At 38.7% G+C, this 21,179-nt stretch overlaps 1 protein-coding gene across 1 annotated transcript; it reads left to right on the plus strand.

Moving 5' to 3' along the window:
- Window positions 1-624: 624 nt before the first annotated feature.
- Window positions 625-16,656, plus strand: LOC131174066 (uncharacterized). Its single transcript, XM_058137108.1, has 3 exons — window positions 625-692; window positions 7,071-7,698; window positions 16,632-16,656. The coding sequence occupies exons 1-2, from the start codon at window positions 625-627 to the stop codon at window positions 7,678-7,680; spliced, it is 678 nt and encodes a 225-aa protein (XP_057993091.1). The 3' UTR covers window positions 7,681-7,698; window positions 16,632-16,656.
- Window positions 16,657-21,179: the final 4,523 nt, after the last annotated feature.

Below are 21,179 nucleotides of genomic sequence, written 5' to 3' on the forward strand. Positions count from 1 at the left end.
TAACCATTAATTAATGAAATTAAATAATTTAAATGTAACAACCCAGAAAATTAAAAAAAAAAAAAAATTATTTTGAAGAATGGGATTGGCGTGTGACAGTGGGTTTCCCACTGTCACAGCAGCCTTTTTATTTAAAAAAAAAAAAAAAAAAAATTCAAAAGAAAAACGGGAGGAAACCCCCCCATTTCTCTTCTCTCCCTCTCCTTCCCTCCCTTCTTCTTCTTTCTTTTTCCGGTGACCGGCCGGCGACGTCCCAAGCAGCTCCCCACCGGCCGGCGACCCTCCGGCGACCACCAGGACCACCAGAAACGGCGGCAAGAGAGGGAGAGGAGAGAGAAAACGCGCGCACAGGGGGCAGCGGCTTTCCGGCGCGATTCCGGCTTCGTCCGACGTCCGATCGAGGCGATTCCGGTGGCGTTGGAAAGCTTGTTCCGAGAGCTTTCTTTTGACACCAATTTTGAAGCAAATGGAGGTCGGATGAGTGAGATATGGAGGAGAGAAGTTTCGGATTTTTCAAGCTTTTTCGTCAGATCTACGACGATCCGACCGTTGGATCGACGATCCGAGATCACATATGGACTGAGGAAGAGGAGAGGAACATGGTGGTATGATCAGATCCGGCAAATGTCGCCGGTGACCGGCGGCCACCGTCTTGCGGTGGTGCGTGATGGCTCCGGTGAGCTATGGAGATGGTTCAACTTCCAGAGGCTTCCTCATAAATTTTTGGAATTTTTGAGACACAGATAAACTTCGGGTAAGACAATTTTTATTATTTCTCTGTCTGTGGAGCATAAATACAGTGTTTCTTAAACAGGAAAAATTGGAGAAAAATTCTAAGAAAAATATATGAGGAAATTAAAATTATTTGGAGATATTCTATGGTGTTAGTTGAATTTTTGGGTGATCGTAGAATATTTTTGAGAAATATGGATGGATTTTAGTTAGATTTTTAGCATATAGGCATATAAGATTGTTTGAAATTAAGATGTTTAAATTTTATATAATTGGTTGAAGTTTGAGGATGGAGGTTTAAATATGTGAATATTAAATTGGGTTGAATTAAGAATATGTTAGCTGTTGGAAACTTATGGAATTGAGTAAAATTCTTGAATAAAATATTCATGGGTGACTAGAAAATTACAATTCATTTTGCAATAGTCTTATAATATTATTAAGGACCGCGGGGCAAAATTTTAGAATTTTTAGAGCTTGTTTAAGTGGATTTTTGAAAAATGTCAATTATAGGGACTAAAACGTAATTTTTGAGATTTTGAGTATTGTCTGATTTGGAGGGCCCATGTGATATTGATGAGATGTGGTTGTGGAAATTGAGAATTTAGAAGTGCTATTTGAGCCTTTTTGCAGGTTGGGTAGGTCCTGTATAGGAAAACTCACGATTTTCTGCATGAAATACGAGTTTTATCATAAATTAGTACTAAAAAATTTATAAATTAATTATTAGGTGATCGAGGTCACTATTTTTACGCATCCAAAGAGCCACAATAGTCATCGATTATCGTGAGTAAAATATTAATTTTAATTGTAATTTGGTATTATTATATGTTCATTTGCCCATGCATCACTTATATGCATATTTGTATGTAGTTAACTTCTAGGCACGATATATGTTGCATTCATAACTGTTAGCATGCCATGGATGTTGTTGTGGTAATTTGGAGCAGTGTGCGTGCGTTTGCGTGCGTGTGATGTGGTGTGGACTATGGATAGGACGGGTAGTCACGGCTTGAGTTCTTCGCTGGGACCCGATCCTTCGAGGTAGTCACGGCTTGAGTTCTTCATTGGACCCTCGATTTGGTTATTAAGTGGAAGTCCGAAATGAGTTCTTCTTGGCACGAGTTGGATTTAAGAGAGTCAGATAGGATCGGCTCCATATATTATGATTGATGTTACGAGTGCGTGAGTGCTCCAAATTTACCTTATTGATGTTATGATGTGAAAATGTTGTTGATGTTGCATTTCACTCTACAGGGTGCATTAGTTTTAGATAGTTATAGAGATTATGGTTAAAATTGATATTTTACTCTCTCGAGTCGAACGCTCACTCTGTTCAATATTTTTTCAAAGCTACAGGAGGATTTTATTGTGGTTAACCCGCTTATCCTTCGCAGTTGTTTATCCATATTTGTGTAATTTTGTTTACTCTAGAATTTCCGCATGTGTTAGAAGTATTTATTTGATTATGGTCTGTAATATTATTATCATGTTGGACTGTAAACGTATAATGATATGCATGTTTGATGGATTGGATGAGGAGCCGAGCTCCCATTTATTTTATGAGGATATGACTATGTGGAGGGTGGTGAGCTCCCCAATTGAGTATTTATTATGTTTACAGTCGAGTGAGTCGAAACTCCCGTTGGAAAGTCCATTTTATGGCCGGACTCTGTCCGTTTGTTTTCTTGATATTGGGCCCAAATGGGCCTTAGAGTTGGGTTAATGAACAGTTAGGCTTACTACGGGCCTCGGGGGCTTTAGGCTGGCCCAGGTCCTAGTGCCGGTCCGGCCCATAGGTTGGGTCGTGACAAATGTGGTATCAGAGCTTAGGCTCCAGATTCTTAGGGAATGTTCATCTAAAGTGTTGGGAAGAGTCTACTAGGAGTCACATGCGGAGTATAGGATTCTGTTTCGTCTTTTTCTGTAATTCTTTGTTTCTAGATTCTGCGTTATACCTCGGGAAATATAAAAGTTCCTCATTTAGTGTCTTGATTTTCGTGGAGTACATAGAAATGTGAAATAGAGTTAGTAGACATGTGAGGTCTATCATGAGGATACGTACTCCAAGAAATGCTATGTTTCTGTCTGTATGGCTTTAAATAGTGTGCCCATTTCGTGCAAGGCACGAGTACATAAAAGTAAGTCCTGAAAGTACAGTTGCCCTAGATAAGGATGAGGATACCATCGCGCATCATCGAGATGACCCAGTCAGAATAAGTTTGTGATAATAAAAGATTCAGGAGAGATAAGAAATTGGGAGACCTAGTCTGTCAGGACGTATCGTAGTAACTATACAATGTTCTCGATGTCTGCTCTGTAAGCTGCAGATTACAGTACCGACATGAGATTATTGTGTAGAGCTGCGTGCATCCCCGTGGTGCTCCATAATGAGGGTGTTTGCGGATGGCTTCTGTTTTGGTACAGTTATGCCAGAACAGAGTTTTATATCTGCAGAGGAGTTGGGAACTCCTGGTTAAGAGTCTAGAGTTAGAATATTGAAAGGTCACAGTTGGGTGGTAACTAGAGTCAGTGACTCAGTTACCCTAGCATGAGCTAGAGTTACGATGAAGAGCCGCCAATGCACTGCAGGTTTCAGACTAGTTGCAAAGTAAAAAGTGACACCTATAGAGTGAGACCATCTAGTCTTCGGTATGGAATTTTGGATGGTTGTTGCAGAACGATAGACGTTTTGCTTAGAACTTAGTGAGAATAGTATACCTTGTGTGTATCAGTATGGAATAAAGTACAACCCTACTACCTAGAGAAGGTCGAAACTATGAATTGATGATTTATAGAGCTATGATATGATAAAAGAGTCATTAACTTGACATGGTTCTGGCAAGGTGGTAGATGTAGTACCTTTGTTGCAGCAAGTTAGGATATAGTCCTATCTTTTCAGAATGGATCGAAGGTTATTACTGATAATGATGACTTATGGAATAGTGTCCCAGATGGGACTGTAGAGTGTGGTAGAGAGTAGTTGGCTCAGGTATCCTGGAGAGGATACAAGTTCCATTATAGGAATCATATATAATCAGATCACGATGGATGTAAATCCTTTGAATTGGATGACGGGTTTGGGTGCCCGAAATCTTAAGTTTTGGAATTGAGTAAACACGGAAAATAATAATAATAATAATAATAATAATAATAATAATAATAATAATAATAATAATAATAATAATAATAATAATAATAATAATAATAATAACAAATAAATAAAATTACTGCAGAATCAGTTCTCGAGGTAGTAAAGGTATTATGTAAGCTAAAGGATAAAAATAGAAATCATACGATAAAGGTATGACCGCAATTTCCTGAGTTCTTTTCTAACTTTATATTGATCAGAATAATAGTATAATCTAATTATAATAGTGTTAAGAGAAATAAATTAGCAAAGATAAATTATAGAAGGCCAATGGATAGAAAAAGTACAGAACGAAAGTTTGGACAATTCATTGCAGATGCAATATAATCTAAATGCCAGTGGGAATACCAGCTAGAGTGGTCAAAGGACCAAATCTGAGTAGCACAGATATGTGATAACGTGGTAGAGACTCTGAAAGATATAGTTAACAGGTACAGCTGTCATGTTAGGAAGAAGAATGGAGCCAGGGATAGAATAGTCAAGTTCTATTTTGGGTAAGACAAAGGAAATAAATGAAAGGACAACCTAAAGAGCGCATAATAAAAGGAACAAAGTTAAGATATAGGGTAGGCTAAGTGTTATTTTTGGCAAGGTGAATGACAAGGATGGAGAACCCAAAATGGGACCATATTAGCAAGAATAGTGATGGAGGTATGGAATACAATAATAATGAGTAAATGCTAGAAGGTATGCAATGGTATTGCGGACTACCTAATTAAGTAGAGAAAACGAAGTTAGTAAGTAGTAAGTTGATTAAAGGTCAATCGAAGGGATCAAATAGGTATGATGATAGGAAAAAAATGATAGATAATGATACATATGCTTAGTTTAGACTTTTGAGATAGTGAGAAGGTAGTTAGAGGTTCGTTATGAATGTCAGGCAAACATTGTTAGTGTGATTAATAGAATCACCTTGTAGTGAAGCAATAACGACAGGACAATAGTAGGGGTAGAACGAAAAGTGACAAGTCTGGGTGGTTATAAATCACTAGAAAGTTCAAGGATCAAATTAATGACCCTAAATAAGGGTGGAATTAGTGTTGGAAAAATTTATTAGTGAGAGAAATCTTTCAGGAATCAACAAAGGTTAAGGGCACAATATAAACGATGATAGATATGAATCATAGGTCGAGTATAAGTAAAGTTAATAAATTATAAAATATTATGTCAGGAAGGACGATGGTACAGTAAAGGGTTCATGCAGATGATACCTTATAGGTAGAGCACAATTGTGCTAGGAGATGATGAAATTTGAAGAGAAAGACTAAGAAACATAGGTTAAACGTTATTATATGGACAATTGGGCGTAGTTGAATATAAGAGGATATTTTTCTTTCTTTTCAAGTTTAGCTTGTGCTTTTGATTCTAAAAGGTTATATAAGGAACATAGACTGAGTCAAGGAGACCTAGTTATTTGAGAGTTTAGTAGGCACCAATTCATATACAATTTCCTGATATGAGAATGACAGTAAGTGCATACCTAGTGTTAAGTATGAAAGGACGATCAGAGTAATGACAAGAGTTAACTTGAGTTAGCTACTAAGGCTTGCAACTGTTTTAAACTATGAGCTAGAGGAAATACTATTTATGGATGAGTTTCAATAGATGAAATTGTTGCTGATGGGTAATTTGAGGTTGAAGTTTAGAAAGCTATAGGCAGTATATGTAATTATATTAAGGAGAATGAACACTTGAAGTATTTTGTTTAGAATTAAGGCATGGCACACATTTCCCATAGCCGTGTTAGTTCAGATGGAACTTATAGTTCTGGGGCTCATATCCATCCAGGATTAGTAATTTCCTACTAAGGCTGGTAGGGAATGATAATGTTCTGATAGTTAAGTTGGAAAAATGGGATACAAGGAAAATTTTCTATGGTTAATTACAAGTGTTACATAAGGTGAAGAATGTGCTGGTAGGAGTAAATCGTAAGGTTAGAATTCCTGAAGTAATAGAACTAGTAATCAAGATAAGACTAAGAAACAAAATGAAAGTTGAAGTTGATGATGGGATAGACATCCTTGAAGGAAAAATGTGTAAGGTTGAAATAGGATTAAGATTAAGGAATAAGTGCAGCGGGTTGAAAAGATATCAACAATAACAGAAATAGGAAAAGGAAGTGGATAAGATCCAAAGAATAGGAAGAAAGCTTGTAAAGCTAGTTATAATGATGAGGATAAGGAGGAATAGGTATGCTAGGAACATACTAAGAGATATTTAAAACAAGTTATTATGAGATGATAGATTAAAGGAGTAGTAGAGCCTCGATCTGAGTGCCAATGTGTCAGAAGTAGGCCACATACTAAGAAGCTATAGGAAGAAGTCTAGATATTTATATTCCAGAGAAGGAGTGAGAATTGATAAGTCGCATGAGTTGAGTTGTCAGAGAATATAAACACTTTTGTTACCTAGAAGGAGAGACCCAGTTTACTTTCCAATATTGATAAATGATACACTTGGCCCTTGGAGGAGACTCTACCTGACTAGTTACATAAGATGGACAAAGGTTGGTCTAAGTACCTTAGTATCACAAGAGAGATTAAAAATTTAAAGTATAATGGGAGTGAGAAGATTTATAGGTATTAACCACTGAAGTCATAAGAAGAGTGAAGATCTCGAACAAGATACCTAGATTAGGTGCTACAGGAAAGCTACTCATAGGATATCATGGAATAAGGAACATAAGTTATGTCATTGGGGAAAACAGAGATTATTAAAACAAAGGAATGATGACTGAAGTCACCAAGAGACATGTTGGGGCGTAATAAAAGTGAGGTAAGCACTAAAGTTGATTGAAGTTATGAGACATCAAGTCAAAAACAGTGAGATATAGCGAATACTTGAAATGTCAGAAGAATGGTCAATGAATAGCCAAGAGATAAGAGCATCTCTAGATAGAGATGAAGACAAATAGGACACCATAGTAGAATAAGAGAGTAATAGAATGTCATATATAATGTACAAAGAGTTTGAAGAATAAATGTTTTACCAATCTCTGCATAGCTGGAGGAGTAATGATTGCACTTGTTCTGATAATCTTCTTTTCCATATCTCTGGTTTATTCGAAAATTCGAGGACGAATTTTTCTTAAGGGGGGAAGAATGTAACAACCCAGAAAATTAAAAAAAAAAAAAAAAAAAATTATTTTGAAGAATGGATTACGGTGATGCTGGGTTTCCCATCACAGCAATTTTTATTTAAAAAAAAAAAAAAAAAAATTCAAAAGAAAAACGGGAGGAAACCCCCCCATTTCTCTTCTCTTCCTCTCCTTCCCTCCCTTCTTCTTCTTTCTTTCTCCGGTGACCGGCCGGCGACGTCCCAAGCAGCTCCCCACCGGCCGGCGACCCTCCAGCGACCACCAGAAACGGCGGCAAGAGAGGAAGAGGAGAGAGAAAACGAGCGCACAGTTGGCAGCGGCTTTCCGGCCCGATTCCGGCTTCGTCCGACGTCCAATCGAGGCGATTCCGGTGGCGTTGGAAAGCTTGTTCCGAGAGCTTTCTTTTGACACCAATTTTGAAGCAAATGGAGGTCGGATGAGTGAGATATGGAGGAGAGAAGTTTCGGATTTTTCAAGCTTTTTCGTCAGATCTACGACGATCCGACCGTTGGATCGACGATCCGAGATCACATATGGACTGAGGAAGAGGAGAGGAACATGGTGGTATGATCAGATCCGGCAAATGTCGCCGGTGACCGGCGGCCGGCCACCGTGCGCGGTGGTGCCGGCGGTGGCTCCGGTGAGCTATGGAGATGGTTCAACTTCCAGAGGCTTCCTCATAAATTTTTGGAATTTTTGAGACACAGATAAACTTCGGGTAAGATAATTTTTATTATTTCTCTGTCTGTGGAGCATAAATACAGTGTTTCTTAAACAGGAAAAATTGGAGAAAAATTCTAAGAAAAATATATGAGGAAATTAAAATTATTTGGAGATATTCTATGGTGTTAGTTGAATTTTTGGGTGATCGTAGAATATTTTTGAGAAATATGGATGGATTTTAGTTAGATTTTTAGCATATAGGCATATAAGATTGTTTGAAATTAAGATGTTTAAATTTTATATAATTGGTTGAAGCTTGAGGATGGAGGTTTAAATATGTGAATATTAAATTGGGTTGAATTAAGAATATGTTAGCTGTTGAAAACTTATGGAATTGAGTAAAATTCTTGAATAAAATATTCATGGGTGACTAGAAAATTACAATTCATTTTGCAATAGTCTTATAATATTATTAAGGACCGCGGGGCAAAATTTTAGAATTTTTAGAGCTTGTTTAAGTGGATTTTTGAAAAATGTCAATTATAGGGATTAAAACGTAATTTTTGAGATTTTGAGTATTGTCTGATTTGGAGGGCCCAGGAGGGGCCATGTGATATTGATGAGATGTGGTTGTGGAAATTGAGAATTTATAAGTGCTATTTGAGCCTTTTTGCAGGTTGGGTAGGTCCCAGGTATGGGGAAAACTCTGCCAGATTTTCGGCATGAATTAGGAGTTTTATCTTAACTTAGTACTAATAAATTTATAATTTAATTATTAGGTGATCGAAGTCAGCTATTTTTCTGCATCCAGCAGCCACAATAGTCATCGGTGTACTGTAAGTAAAATATTAATTTTAATTGTAATTTCGGTATTATTATATGTTCAGCCTGCCCATGCATCACTTATATGCATATATTTATGTAGTTAAATTCTAGGCACGATATATGTTGCATTCATAACTGTTAGCATGCCATGGATGTTGTTGTGGTAATTTGGAGCAGTGTGCGTGCGTTTGCGTGCGTGTGATGTGGTGTGGACTATGGATAGGACGGGTAGTCACGGCTTGAGTTCTTCGCTGGGACCCGATCATTCGAGGGGTAGTCACGGCTTGAGTTCTTCGCTGGGACCCTCGATTTGGTTATTAAGTGGAAGTCCGAGCTGAGTTCTTCACGGCACCAAAGTTGGATTTAAGAGAGTCAGATAGGGATCAACTCCCATATATTATGATTGATGTTACAGGGTGCGTGAGTGCTCCAAATTTACCTTTTTGATGTTATGATGTGAAAATGTTGTTGATGTTGCATTTCACTCTACAGGGTGCATTAGTTTTAGATAGTTATAGAGATTATGGTTAAAATTGATATTTTACTCTCTGAGTCGAACGCTCACTCTGCTCAATATTTTTTCAAAGCACAGGAGGATTTTATTGTGGTTAACCTGCTTTTATCCTTCGCAGGTTGTTTATCCATATTTGTGTAATTTTGTTTACTCCTAGAATTTCCGCATGTGTTAGAAGTATTTATTTGATTATGGTCTGTAATATTATTATCATGTTGGACCTGTAAACGTATAATGATATGCATGTTTGATGGATTGGATGAGGGAGCTGAGCTCCCATTTATTTTTATGAGGATATGACTATGTGGAGGGTGAGCTGAGCTCCCCAATTGAGTATTTATTATGTTTACAGGTCGAGTGAGTCGAAAACTCCCCGTTGGAAAGTCCATTTTATGGCCGGACTCTGTCCGTTTGTTTTCTTGATATTGGGCCCAAATGGGCCTTAGAGTTGGGTTAATGAACAGTTAGGCTTACTACGGGCCTCGGGGGCTTTAGGCTGGCCCAGGTCCTAGTGCCGGTCCGGCCTATAGGTTGGGTCGTGACATTAAATATATAATAATACATATAATATATAAATTTCCTATAAAAATAAAATAATTTAAAAATTAATAAAATAATTCGGTTTGGTTCAATCAATTTTTTCTTTTCAAAATCAAATCAAATCGAAATAACCGAAATTTTTAAAATTTAAAATCGAATCGAACCGAATTACTTTAAAAATCAAATCGAATTATCGAATTGGTACTGTTCGGTTCAATTTATTCGGTTCAAACCAAATAATACTCACCCCTGGTGCCTAGTCTTGGCACACGCTTGCCCCACTGTTAATATCAGCTTGCTACAATGCCACAGCTATATATTCAAGCAAATTGACACTCACCGGTCGATTTCTGATCATTATAAGCTCTTGAGGGAGCAATGGAAAAATAATAATCATTCAAATATCATGCTCTACATTTGCTAAAATGTTCCATATTTTTTCTGAAAATACTCAGAGTTGAGGAATATTATTGAAGAGGGTATCAATTATAAGTATGTTTAGTACCAATACTTCATTTTTCCATTGAAGATATCTAATCCATATATGGATATAAAAATCTCGACGAGGAGGGAAAATTGCAGCAACATGAAAAAGGTGACTGGAATACGATGCAGCAAACGTAATGATAATGATTAGAGCCAAACTGCTTGTGGTCATCTGAGAATAGTATTTGCAATGGCATAAATGAGAGAGACAGTAAGGAAGGGAGAAAGATAGGAACAAAAGAAGAGGGATAAAGATATAAAGAGAAGTTGTGATAATTTTAAATATTAATAATTAATATTAAAAAAAATTAAATATGTGACAAGTGTGTGATAAAAAGTAATACTGAAATACTAAATAATTTATTTTTTAAAAATTTAAGATCCAAATATTAATAAAAAGTAGATCAATAATTTTTGTTAAAAGTATCAACATGCATATCACGTGCGTGGTACGCTAATTATCACCACTATAATTTCCAAACAAATTAAAGAGATATCATTTTATTATTTGAATAATTGAATTGGTACTAATACTATACTATATATTATTTTACTCCTAAGATTCCCCATTAACATTTCACACCGATCTTCCAACAACTCTGGCTTCTGCCTTTTGTGTTTTATCCAATCATTATCATTTCCTTACGTTATATTTTAAAAATAATATATCTTATCACAATCTAAACTATGGGCCGAATCGGTACTAAAATTTATGTAACATCCCTAATATATATATATATATATATATATATATATAATTTTAATCTTGGTATTGTGGACTTGCGTATGTATTTTCATTTCGTGAAAATTCGATCGTTACCCTGATCTACAATTTCGGGCCGAGCAGATAAGCTGCTGGAACTATTTCAGAACCGAGTTAAGATTATAGGCTATCCCACCATTTTCAGACGTCCTGGACGCGTTCCAGTTGTCAAATTTGGTATAGGTAAACTCGAATTCTACATTACTCAAATTTTACCTTGTACTGAATTAGAATAAAATTTATAAAATATTCGTGGATGATAAGAAAATTACGATTCCTATTGCAATAGCCTTATAATATTGTTAAGGACCGTGGAGACGGTTTATAGAATTTTTAAAGTTAGTTTGGATAGTTTTTGAAAAATATTAGTTTTGAAGTCTTATAATTGAATTGTCTGATATTGTAATTATTGCTTAGTTTGGAGGGCCCAAGAGGGGTCATATAATGATGATGAGGTATGAGTTGAGTTTAAAAGTGTTATTTGAACCATTTCGCAGGTTGGGTAGGTCATAGGTATAGGGAAAACTCTGCCAAATTTTCGGCACGACTTAGGACATCTTTGATCTTTTCCAAGCTTGTATTGAGTCAAGTATATTAAATAATTGCTATGAAATTGTCAGGTGAGCTGGGACAGCCTTCCTCCTCCGCCCAGCCACCACAGCGACTTCGGTTAAGTCTGTGAGTAAAATATTAATTTTAATTGTAATTTCGATATTATTATATGTTTAAGCATGCTCATGCATCACTTATAAATATGTATCTATGTAGTTAAACACTAAGCACATTTTATATTGCATTCATAATTGTTGAAGTGCCATGGATGTTGTTTATGGTAATTTGGAGCAGTGTGTGTGTGTGGCGCGCGTGTGGTATGTTATTGGATATGGACAGGACGAGTAGACAAGGCTTGAGAGACACTCGCTGGGACCCGGTCCTTCGGGGTAGACACGACTTGAGAGACACTCGTTGGGACCCCGCATTTGGTTTATTAAGCGAAAGTCCGGCTTGAGAGACACTCGCTAACAGAGGTTGGATTAAGAAGGCTGTACAGGGGATCAGCTCCCATATATGTATTGTTTGACAATGTTGGGTGTGTGAGTGCTCCAAATTGTCTTTTTGCTGTTATGATATGAAAATTATGACGATGTTGCATTTCACTCCACAGGGTGTATTAGCTTTAGATAGCTATAGAGATTATGGTTAAAATTGATATTTTACTCTCTGAGTCGAACGCTCACTCCTATTCATATATTTTTTCAGGCTACAGGAGGATTATTTATTGTGGCTAACTTGCTCTTCTTCTTCGCAGGTCCATTAATAGTATTTAATGTATTTTGTACAATTGAGTTAAATTTTAGACTTTGCATGTGTTAGAAGCACTCATTTTTATTTCGGGCCTGTATTATAAAAGTTATGTTAGACCTTTAAAATTATTAACTGTATGCATAATGGGATTGGATGAGGGAGCTAAGCTCCCATTTGAGTTATGACATTTTGATTATGTGGAAGGTGAGCTGAGCTCCCAAATTTATTATATATTGTGTTAACAGGTCGGGCAAGTCAAAAACTCCCCGTTAAATGGTCCATTTTATAGCCGGACTCTGTCCAGTTGAATTCTTGAAATTGGGCCCAAATGGGCCTTAGAGTTGAATTGAGGAATAGTTAGGCTTACTACGGACCTCGGGGGCTTTAGGCTAGCCCAGGTCCTAGTGCCAGTTCGGCCCATAGGTTGGGTCGTGACAATTTAGATCAACATAAGACCCCCAAAACTCGTAGTAAGCCTAACTATTCCTAACCAAACTATGAGATCCATCACTGTAATCCAATTTCAAGAAAATAAATGAACAGAGTCCGACCATAAATTGAACTATCCAACGGGAAGCTTTTAGCTCACCTAACCTGCAAATACAAAATATATCAAATTAGGAAGCTCAGTTCACGCTTACTATCCTCAATCAATCACAAATTAATCAAACGAGAGCTCAACTCCTTCATTCATAAAACAGTCCATCTTAGATACCCATACACAATTACATATATAATATTTCAACCCCAAAGTTTAGTTATTTCAAACCCAAATAAATATTACACTACCGATAATGCGGAGTTTTAGAATGAAGATAAAGAAAAAGAATAATACAATAGAACTTCTTTGACTAAACCTGCAAGAAAGAATACAGGTTATACTAAAAAAGAGATCTTCCTGTAGTCTGAAAAAATGAAGTGAACAGGAGCAAGCGTTCAACTTATAGAGTAAGATATTGATTTTAAATACATTTTCTATAACTATCTAGGCCTAATGCATCCCTAAAAATGAAATGCAACATATATCAACACATTCAACCAAGTTCAAACAATATTCGCACAATGAATAATTTGGAGCACTCACCCACCTGTGTGTCACATCAGTCAAAAATATATATATATATATATATATATATATATATATATATATATATATATATATATGGGAGCTGATCCCCTACACAGCTCTCTTAATTCCAACGTCTATCAGCGAGATCAACTCAAGCTGGACTTTCTCTTAATAATCTACATGTGGGGGTCAGCGAGATCAACTTAAAGCCGTATTCACCTCGACTTATCACAAAAAGGACCGGGCTCCAAGCGAGACTAACTCAAGTCAATCTGCCCGTTCTACTCATATCCAGTACAACACCTCATGCTGACACACGCACTTAGCCCTAAATTACCCTAAAGCGATACCCACATCAATTTTATTAAATGATAATGCAACACAAAGCGTTCCTATAATAACTATATACATAAAATTATAAGTGAATGCATGAGCATGCCTTATATGTATAATAATAGTGAACTTATAAATAAAATCAATATCTATCCACAATATATCGGAGACTACTGTGGCGGCTGAGTAGAGGAAGATGGCTAACCCTGCTCACCTAAACAATTATATTAATGAATTTGTCAGCTCCAATACAAAATAAAACTTAGAGAGTTAAAAGACACCCTAATTTATGTTAGAAATTCGGCAGAGTTTCTCCTATACCTAGGACCTATCCAACCTGCAAAGTAGTTCAAACAATACTTTTAATATCACTAGCCTCAAGCCCATACATTATTAACATCACATGGCCCCTCCTAGGCCCTCCAAACCAGACCAAACTCTCACAATCAGACAATTCAATTATAAGGCTTAAAACTAATATTTTTCAAAGACTATCCAAACTAACTTTGAAAATTTTATAAACTCGCCCCGCTGTCCTTAATAATATTGTAAGGCTATTTCAAAAGGAATCACAATTTTCTAACTACCCACAATTATTTTATGAATTTTATTCCAAACTCGGTATTAGGCAAAATGAACAACTTAGAGTTTGCATTTACCTATGCCAAATCTGACAGCTGGAACAGGTTCTGAATGTCTGAAAATACTAGGATCAACTGTAATATTGACTATATTCTGAGACAAGCCGCTGGGCAGCCGGGTTTGACAAAAAACTTGGTCTCGGGCGCCGGTGAGCTATCATCGATTCGATCGCACCTCAATGAAGCCCAAAATTGTCAATAATTATCATAAAAGTTGTTTTTAATTTTTGAGAATTGAAAAGGTCCAAAAATCTTACTAAGCGATCTGAACCGTCCGATGATTGCCCTTTTCAAATGGTGTTCTATTAGAGCGAGGTTAGTCCCATCTCGAAAGTTTTGTCGCGTTGAGTTCATTGGTGATCTCGGATTTTCGATATGACGGTCGGATCGCAGGAAAAGTGACTAGAAATCTTGAAGAAACCTATTTTTCTCTCTCCTTGTTTTGTGTAATTCTGGTGGCTGCTGCCGGCGGTGAGACTGGTCGAAAAAGCTTCCTCAGGTGGAGGGGAGACAGTTGGGACTAGTGCGGTTGCTGGTCACTAGTCAAAACAACCAGATTTTGGCTGGAAAATTTCTCTCTCTCTCTCTCTCTCTCCTCCTCTGCCGCCTGCTGCTATGTGCTGCCGCCTTCTGGTAGTCATCCTAACTTGGAGGGATTTGTCGATGTCTCGCCAGCAATGCTGCTGGCCAGCCGAAAGGGAGTACGAGAGTGACAAAGTGAGGGAGAGAGAGTGATGTCGAGGACAGAGAAGATTGTAAGGGGGGGGGGGGGGCGGGGCGGGTGCTGTGCAGTTTTGAAATTTGTTTTTTGTTTTTAACTTTTAATTACGCTATTGGTCCTCAAACTTTTCAGATTTATTCACATAAGTTCAAAATTCTTTTTTCAATTGGGTCCCAAATGCAATTTGTACATATTTAAATAATAAAGAAAATATAATAATAATAATAATAATAATAATAATAATAATAATAATAATAATAATAATAATAATAATTGTAATACCCCTAATTTTTAAATTTACTATTTTATGGATAAATATTAATATTTTATTTTATTTAAATTTTAGGAAATTATTTGAAATTATTTGGGTTTTAGAAATTGGGTTCGATTTTCCGAAAATATTAACTTTGATGATTTTTATAAATTAATTTAAAAACCACGTGACAAAACTAAAAATATATTTAGAGTCTACGAATTTTTTTGAGCTTTCTAGAATTTTTTCGAAATTTTTGAGCCTCGTTTTCGGTCTCAAGGCAGAGTAAAAATTTAAAATTTTGTATCTCGAATCGGACCGGCCGAATCGAACCAGATCGGATCGGACTGGCTTCTTCTTCCTTTTTCTTTCTCCTCGTGCGCGCCCCGACCTCTCCTTCTCTCTCTCACGTTTTCTCTCTCCTCCCTCCTCCCCTCGCCGGCCAGCCGCCACCCAGCCTTCCCCACCTTATCGGTGTGCCACTCCAGCCTCCCCCCATCGCCAGCCGCCGCCTGGAACATCGGGAAACCGCGCACGAAGCCGGGTGATGAGCAGCGCGCCGCTTGTCTTCCCGGCCGAAATCCGGCAAATCCGGCCACCGATTGGGCCGGATCTTGTGTCAAACACTATCTACACCTCGAGAGCTTTCCATAGACACCAAGAACACCAAAATCCATCGAGCTATTTGTCTAATTTTTGTCCTAGAAGTTTTAGCCCATTTTGATTTTTGGGCTAGATTTCTCGCAAACCGTGAACTCCACGAGAACCGAGAGTACCAGAGCGCTCCACTCGTTAAGAGCTTCGCGGCAATATAAATTTCAAAATTTTTCGACACCGTTTTTTAGTGAGTCCCACGGAACTTCATAGTGTTTTTCCGAGCATTAAATGAGCTTAGAAAATTTTGTAAAATTTATGTACTAACCCCCGTGTGTATGGGCTTCGTGTAGGTATCTTCAATTCGCGGAAATTCGACAGTTGTCCGGGTCTGTGAATTTTCGGCCAGACAGACCGGCTACCGAAAAAAAAATCTTGGAATCAGATAGAGATTTTGGCTACCCCACCATTGTCAGACGTCCCGAGCGCATGCCCAGGTAAACCCGAACCTTGTTTTTTCGTAATTTTTTAGTGCTTAAATGGGATTAAAAATCCATAAAATATTTGTGGTAGCTCAGAAAATTATGATTCTTTTTGCATTAGCCTAGTAATATTGCTAAGACCCGTGGGGCAAAGTTTTAGAATTTTTAGATTTTATTTGGGTGGTTTTTGCAAAAAGGGTCAATTATAAATACTAAACTGTAATTTTACATATTGTGATTGATGACTGTTTGGATGGGCCCAAGAGGGGCTGTGTGATGTGATTGAGATGTGAATGTATGGTTGGCGGATATAGAAGTGTGTTTTAAACCCATTTGCAGGTTGGGTAGGTCCTAGGTATAGGAGAGGCTCTGCCGGATTTTCGGCACGACTTGGGACGTATTTAGTCTTTTCTTGGGTTGTATTGAGTCAATTGTATTAAACAATTGTAATAAAATTGTCAGGTGAGCCGGGACAGCCTTCTTCCTCTGCCCAACTGCCACAGTGACTGCTGTCAAGTCTGTGAGTAAAATATTAATTTTAATTATAATTTCGATATTATTAAATGTTCAAGCATGCCCATGCATCACTTATATGTATATGTCTATGTAGTTAAACTCTAGGCACGATTTATGTTGCATTCACAATTGCTAAAATGTCATGGATGTGTTTGTGGTAATTTGGAGCAGTGTGCGTCCGTTGGCGTGCGTGTGGTATAGTGTTGGATATGGACAGGACGGGTAGACATGGCTTGAGATCTTCACTGGGACCCGGTCCTTTGAGGTAAACACGGCTTGAGTTCTTCGCTGGGACCCCGATTTGATTTATTAAGCGAAAGTCCGGCTTGAGTTCTTCGCTGGCACAGGTTGGATTTAAGAGAGTTGTATAGGGGATCAGCTCCTATATATTTATGATTTGACATTACTGGGTGTGTGAGTGCTCCAAATTACCTTTTTGCTGTTATGATGTGAAAATATTAATGATGTTGCATTTCACTCTACAGGGTGCATTAGCTTTAAATAGTTATAGAGATTATGGTTAAAATTGATATTTTACTCTCTGAGTCGAACGCTCACTCCTGTTCACTATTTTTTCAGGCCACAGGAGGATATTTTTGAGGTTAACCTGCTTTTCTCCCTCGCAGGTCGTTTATTAATGTTTGTATAAACCTGTTAACTCTTAGAATTTCCGCATGTGTTAGAAATATTTATCTGAATTGGGTCTATAATATAAATTGTTATTTTGGACTTGTAAACTTATTATTTTATGCATGTGTGTTGGGCTAGATGAGGGAGATGAGCTCCCATTTATTTTTATGTTGTATGAGTATGTGGAGGGTGAGCTGAGCTCCCCAATTGATTATATATTGTGTTTACAGGTCGGGTGAGTCAAAAACTCTCCGTTGAAACGTCCATTTTATGGCCGGACTCTGTCTGATTGAATTCTTGAAATTGGGCCCAAATGGGCCTTAGAGTTGGGTTAAGGAATAGTTAGGCTTACTATAGGCCTCGGGGGCTTTAGGCTAGCCCAGGTCCTAGTGGCGGTCCAGCCCATAAGTTGGGTCATGACAAATGTGGTATCAAAGCTTAGGCTCCAGATTCATAGGGAATTGTCTAAAGTGTTGGGAAGAGTCTAATAGGAGTCACATGCGGAAAATAAGGTCCACATTCGTCTTGCATTGTCATCTTTGCTTCTAGTTTCTACTTCATATAATTATGTATAAATATGAGTCTATAGAGCTGTGTAACATCCTGTTTTGAATTTTGTGGGCTAATGCTGCTGAATTTCAGGAAAATGCGTAGAAGCAGGAGAGCTGCCACTGCACCAGAACCAGATGCGCCTGCCCCGAGGAGGCAGGGTAGGAGGCCTAAAGCTGCTCAAGTAGAAGAGCAGCTGCCACTAGTTCAGGATCAGTCTTTTATAGCACAAGGTCCCATGGACCCAATGGCAGCTACTCTAGCTGGGTTGTAGAGAACCATCGATATGATGGCACAGTATATGGTCCACCCTCCTCAGCAGCAGTAGTCTACCGCACCGAGTCTACCGCACCGACAGAGGAACCTTATAAACAGATAATCAATTTCAAGAAGTTGGTGCCTGGTACTTATGATATGTCAGACGATGCATATCGATTTTGGATTCTGAGACCGGCGAGAAATGTAATTGCAGCTGATAGAAGACTTATAGAGTGTATGCAGCATGTCATGGGGCCTATGCCTAGACAATGGATGAATGACTACATATTACCTCAGATGGAGGGTTTATCGTGGACTCAGTTTGTAGAACTGTTCATCAACCGGTTTGCACCAGAAAGTTTCAGAGATCAAAAGCAGTGGGCCTTTGAGGCCTTAAGACAGAATGGCAAGTCTGCAGATGAATATGCTACATAATTTTTGGAATTGAGTAGGTATGCCCCTACAGCAGTAGCTACAGAAACTATGAAGGTGAAGAGGTTCCTAAAGGGGCTTGATAGGAGGTATGCAAACCTGGCCATAATGTCGGATCAGTCTTTTGATGTGGTGGTTGTCGATCCAGACAGATTGAGATTAGCTATGCTGTAGATGACAGTAGAAGGGCAAAGAAAAATAGAGCAGAGGGTTCTTCAGGTGTTCTCCACATGGGTGCTCCGGATAGTGGTGGCCAGAGTAATTACAGAGGAAGAAGTAAGAACAAGAAGAGTGGTTTTAGACACAAACCTCAAGGGTTCAGGCCAGGGTATGGATCCAGCAGTGGTTATAGTTCGGGTTACAGCAGTTCTAGGTTTGATTCAGGATCCTCCTTTGCACCTTGTGCACAGTGTGGAAGAGGACATTCAGGACCTTGTATGATGGGTTCAGGAGTATGCTTCAGGTGTGGCCAACCAGGTCACTTTGCTAGGGAATGCCCCGTGTTCAGCGAGCCACAGATGGGGTCACAAGGTTCTATTGCAAATGTTCCTCGTCAGTTGTATCCTGGTGCTTCTAACATGGCAGGCAGTCAGTTCAGTGGCCAACAGGGCGGAGGACAAGGGGGACATGGATTTAGAGGCAGATCAGGAGGTAGAAGTCAGTATCAGGGTTCTGCCATTCAGGGTAGGGGTCAAGCTTAGGTTTTCACCCTGACCCACCAGGATGCTCAGGCTTCCAATGCAGTTGTGGCAGGTATTCTTCTAGTCTGTTCTTATGAGGCTCGTGTTTTGATAGATCCGGGTGCTACGCACTCATTTGTCTCCCAGTGTTTGCCATAAGATTGGGTAGAAACCCTACAACTTTAGAATGTTCTTTGTCTGTAGCTACCCCGCTTAGTGACAACATAGATGTAGACATGGTTTTTCCGAGTAGCCCAGTAGTAGTGGATGGAAAGATCCTCCCAGCAGACTTGGTTCCTCTACCAGTAATGGATTTCGATGTAATCTTGGGAATGGATCAGTTGGTAACTCATTATGCCACTTTAGACTACAGGAACAAAAAGGTGTATTTCCACATACCTGATGTGGAAAAGTTTAGCTTTGATGGTGACAGGAGCATGGCTCCATATAATTTGGTGTCAGCAATTAGTGCTTGAAAAATGTTGAAGTGTGGATGTCAAGGATATTTGGCATTGGTAAGAGATACATCTGTAGAAGCTGTCAACATGGAAAATGTTCCTGTTGTCAGAGAATTCATGGATGTCTTCCCTGAGGAGCTTCTGGGGTTGCCACCAGAAAGGGAAATAGAGTTCTGCATTGATGTTGTTCCGGGTACAAACCCCATATCAATGCCTCCTTACAGGATGGTACCAGTAGAATTGAAAGAGTTAAAGGAGCAACTATAGGAGCTTTTGGACAAGGGTTTCATACGTCCAAGCACTTCACCCTGGGGTGCTCCTGTTCTATTTGTGAGAAAGAAGGATGGATCATTGAGGTTGTGTATTGACTATAGACAGCTGAACAAGGTGACTGTGAAGAACAAGTATCCACTTCTTCGGATCGATAATCTGTTTGATCAGCTCCAAGGAGCTAGATTCTTTTCCAAGATAGTCCTGCGATCAGGCTACCATCAGTTGAGAATCAGGAATGAGGATGTGTCCAAAACAGCATTCAAGACAAGATATGGTCATTATGAGTTCTTGGTGATGTCTTTTGGACTCACTCATGCACCAGCAGCCTTCATGGACCTGATGAATAGGGTGTTCAAGCCATTCCTGGACCGTTTTGTCATCGTATTCATAGATGACATTTTGGTATACTCTCGAACCGAGGAAGAACGCATGTGGCACTTGAGGATGGTGTTGCAGACTTTGAGAGAGCACCAGCTATATTCCAAATTTTCAAAATATAAATTTTGGCTAGAAAGCATCTCATTCTTGGGACACGTGGTTTCTAGTAAAGGCATTCAAGTGGATCCCAAGAAAATTGAGGCTGTAACTGATTGGCTTAGGCCTACAACAGTCACTGAGATGTGAAGTGTAACACCCCAAAATTTTATTATTTATGAGTATTTTTGGTATTTTAAATTTTATTTGAATTTTAGGAATTTTTTTGAGATTTTTCGGATTTTAAAAATCGGGTTCGATTTTCCGAAAATATAAACTTTGATGATTTTTAAAAATTAATTTAAAGACCACGTGGCAAAACTAAAAATATATTTGGAGTCTACGTATTTTTTTGAGTTTTCTGGAATTTTTTCAGAATTTTTGGACCTCGTTTTCGGTCCCGAGGCAGAGTAAAAATTCAAAATTTTGTATTTCTAATCGAACCGGCCGAATCGAACTGGACCGGATCGGACCGGTCGAATCGGACCGGCCCTTTTCCTTCTTCCTTTTCTTCTCCCGCGCGCGACGCCCTCTCCTCTTCTCTCTCTCTTTTCTCTCTCCTCCCCTCCTGGCCACGGCCGCCTCCTGCGTCCTCCCCTGGCCGCCGCCTCCCGGCCCGGCCGGCGACCGCAGGCGGAAAGCGCGCGATCTCCTCTGCGCGCCGCCCGACTTCCTCGGCCAAATCCGGCCGATCCTGGTGGACCTGGTCTTGTGTCCAAAATCATCTACTCGGCGAGAGC

This window comes from Hevea brasiliensis, chromosome 15 (genome assembly GCF_030052815.1).
Source record: "Hevea brasiliensis isolate MT/VB/25A 57/8 chromosome 15, ASM3005281v1, whole genome shotgun sequence".
Taxonomy (NCBI): Eukaryota; Viridiplantae; Streptophyta; class Magnoliopsida; order Malpighiales; family Euphorbiaceae; genus Hevea; species Hevea brasiliensis.

What these genes read in the sequence shown, in the direction of transcription:
- LOC131174066 (XM_058137108.1), top strand. Translation starts at nt 625, where the DNA reads ATGTCGCCGGTGACCGGCGGCCACCGTCTTGCGGTGGTGCGTGATGGC. An exon ending in TCCGGTGAGCTATGGAGATG is followed by an intron (nt 693 to 7,070) that starts GTTCAACTTCCA and finishes TTCCCATCACAG; the next exon opens with CAATTTTTATTTAAAAAAAA.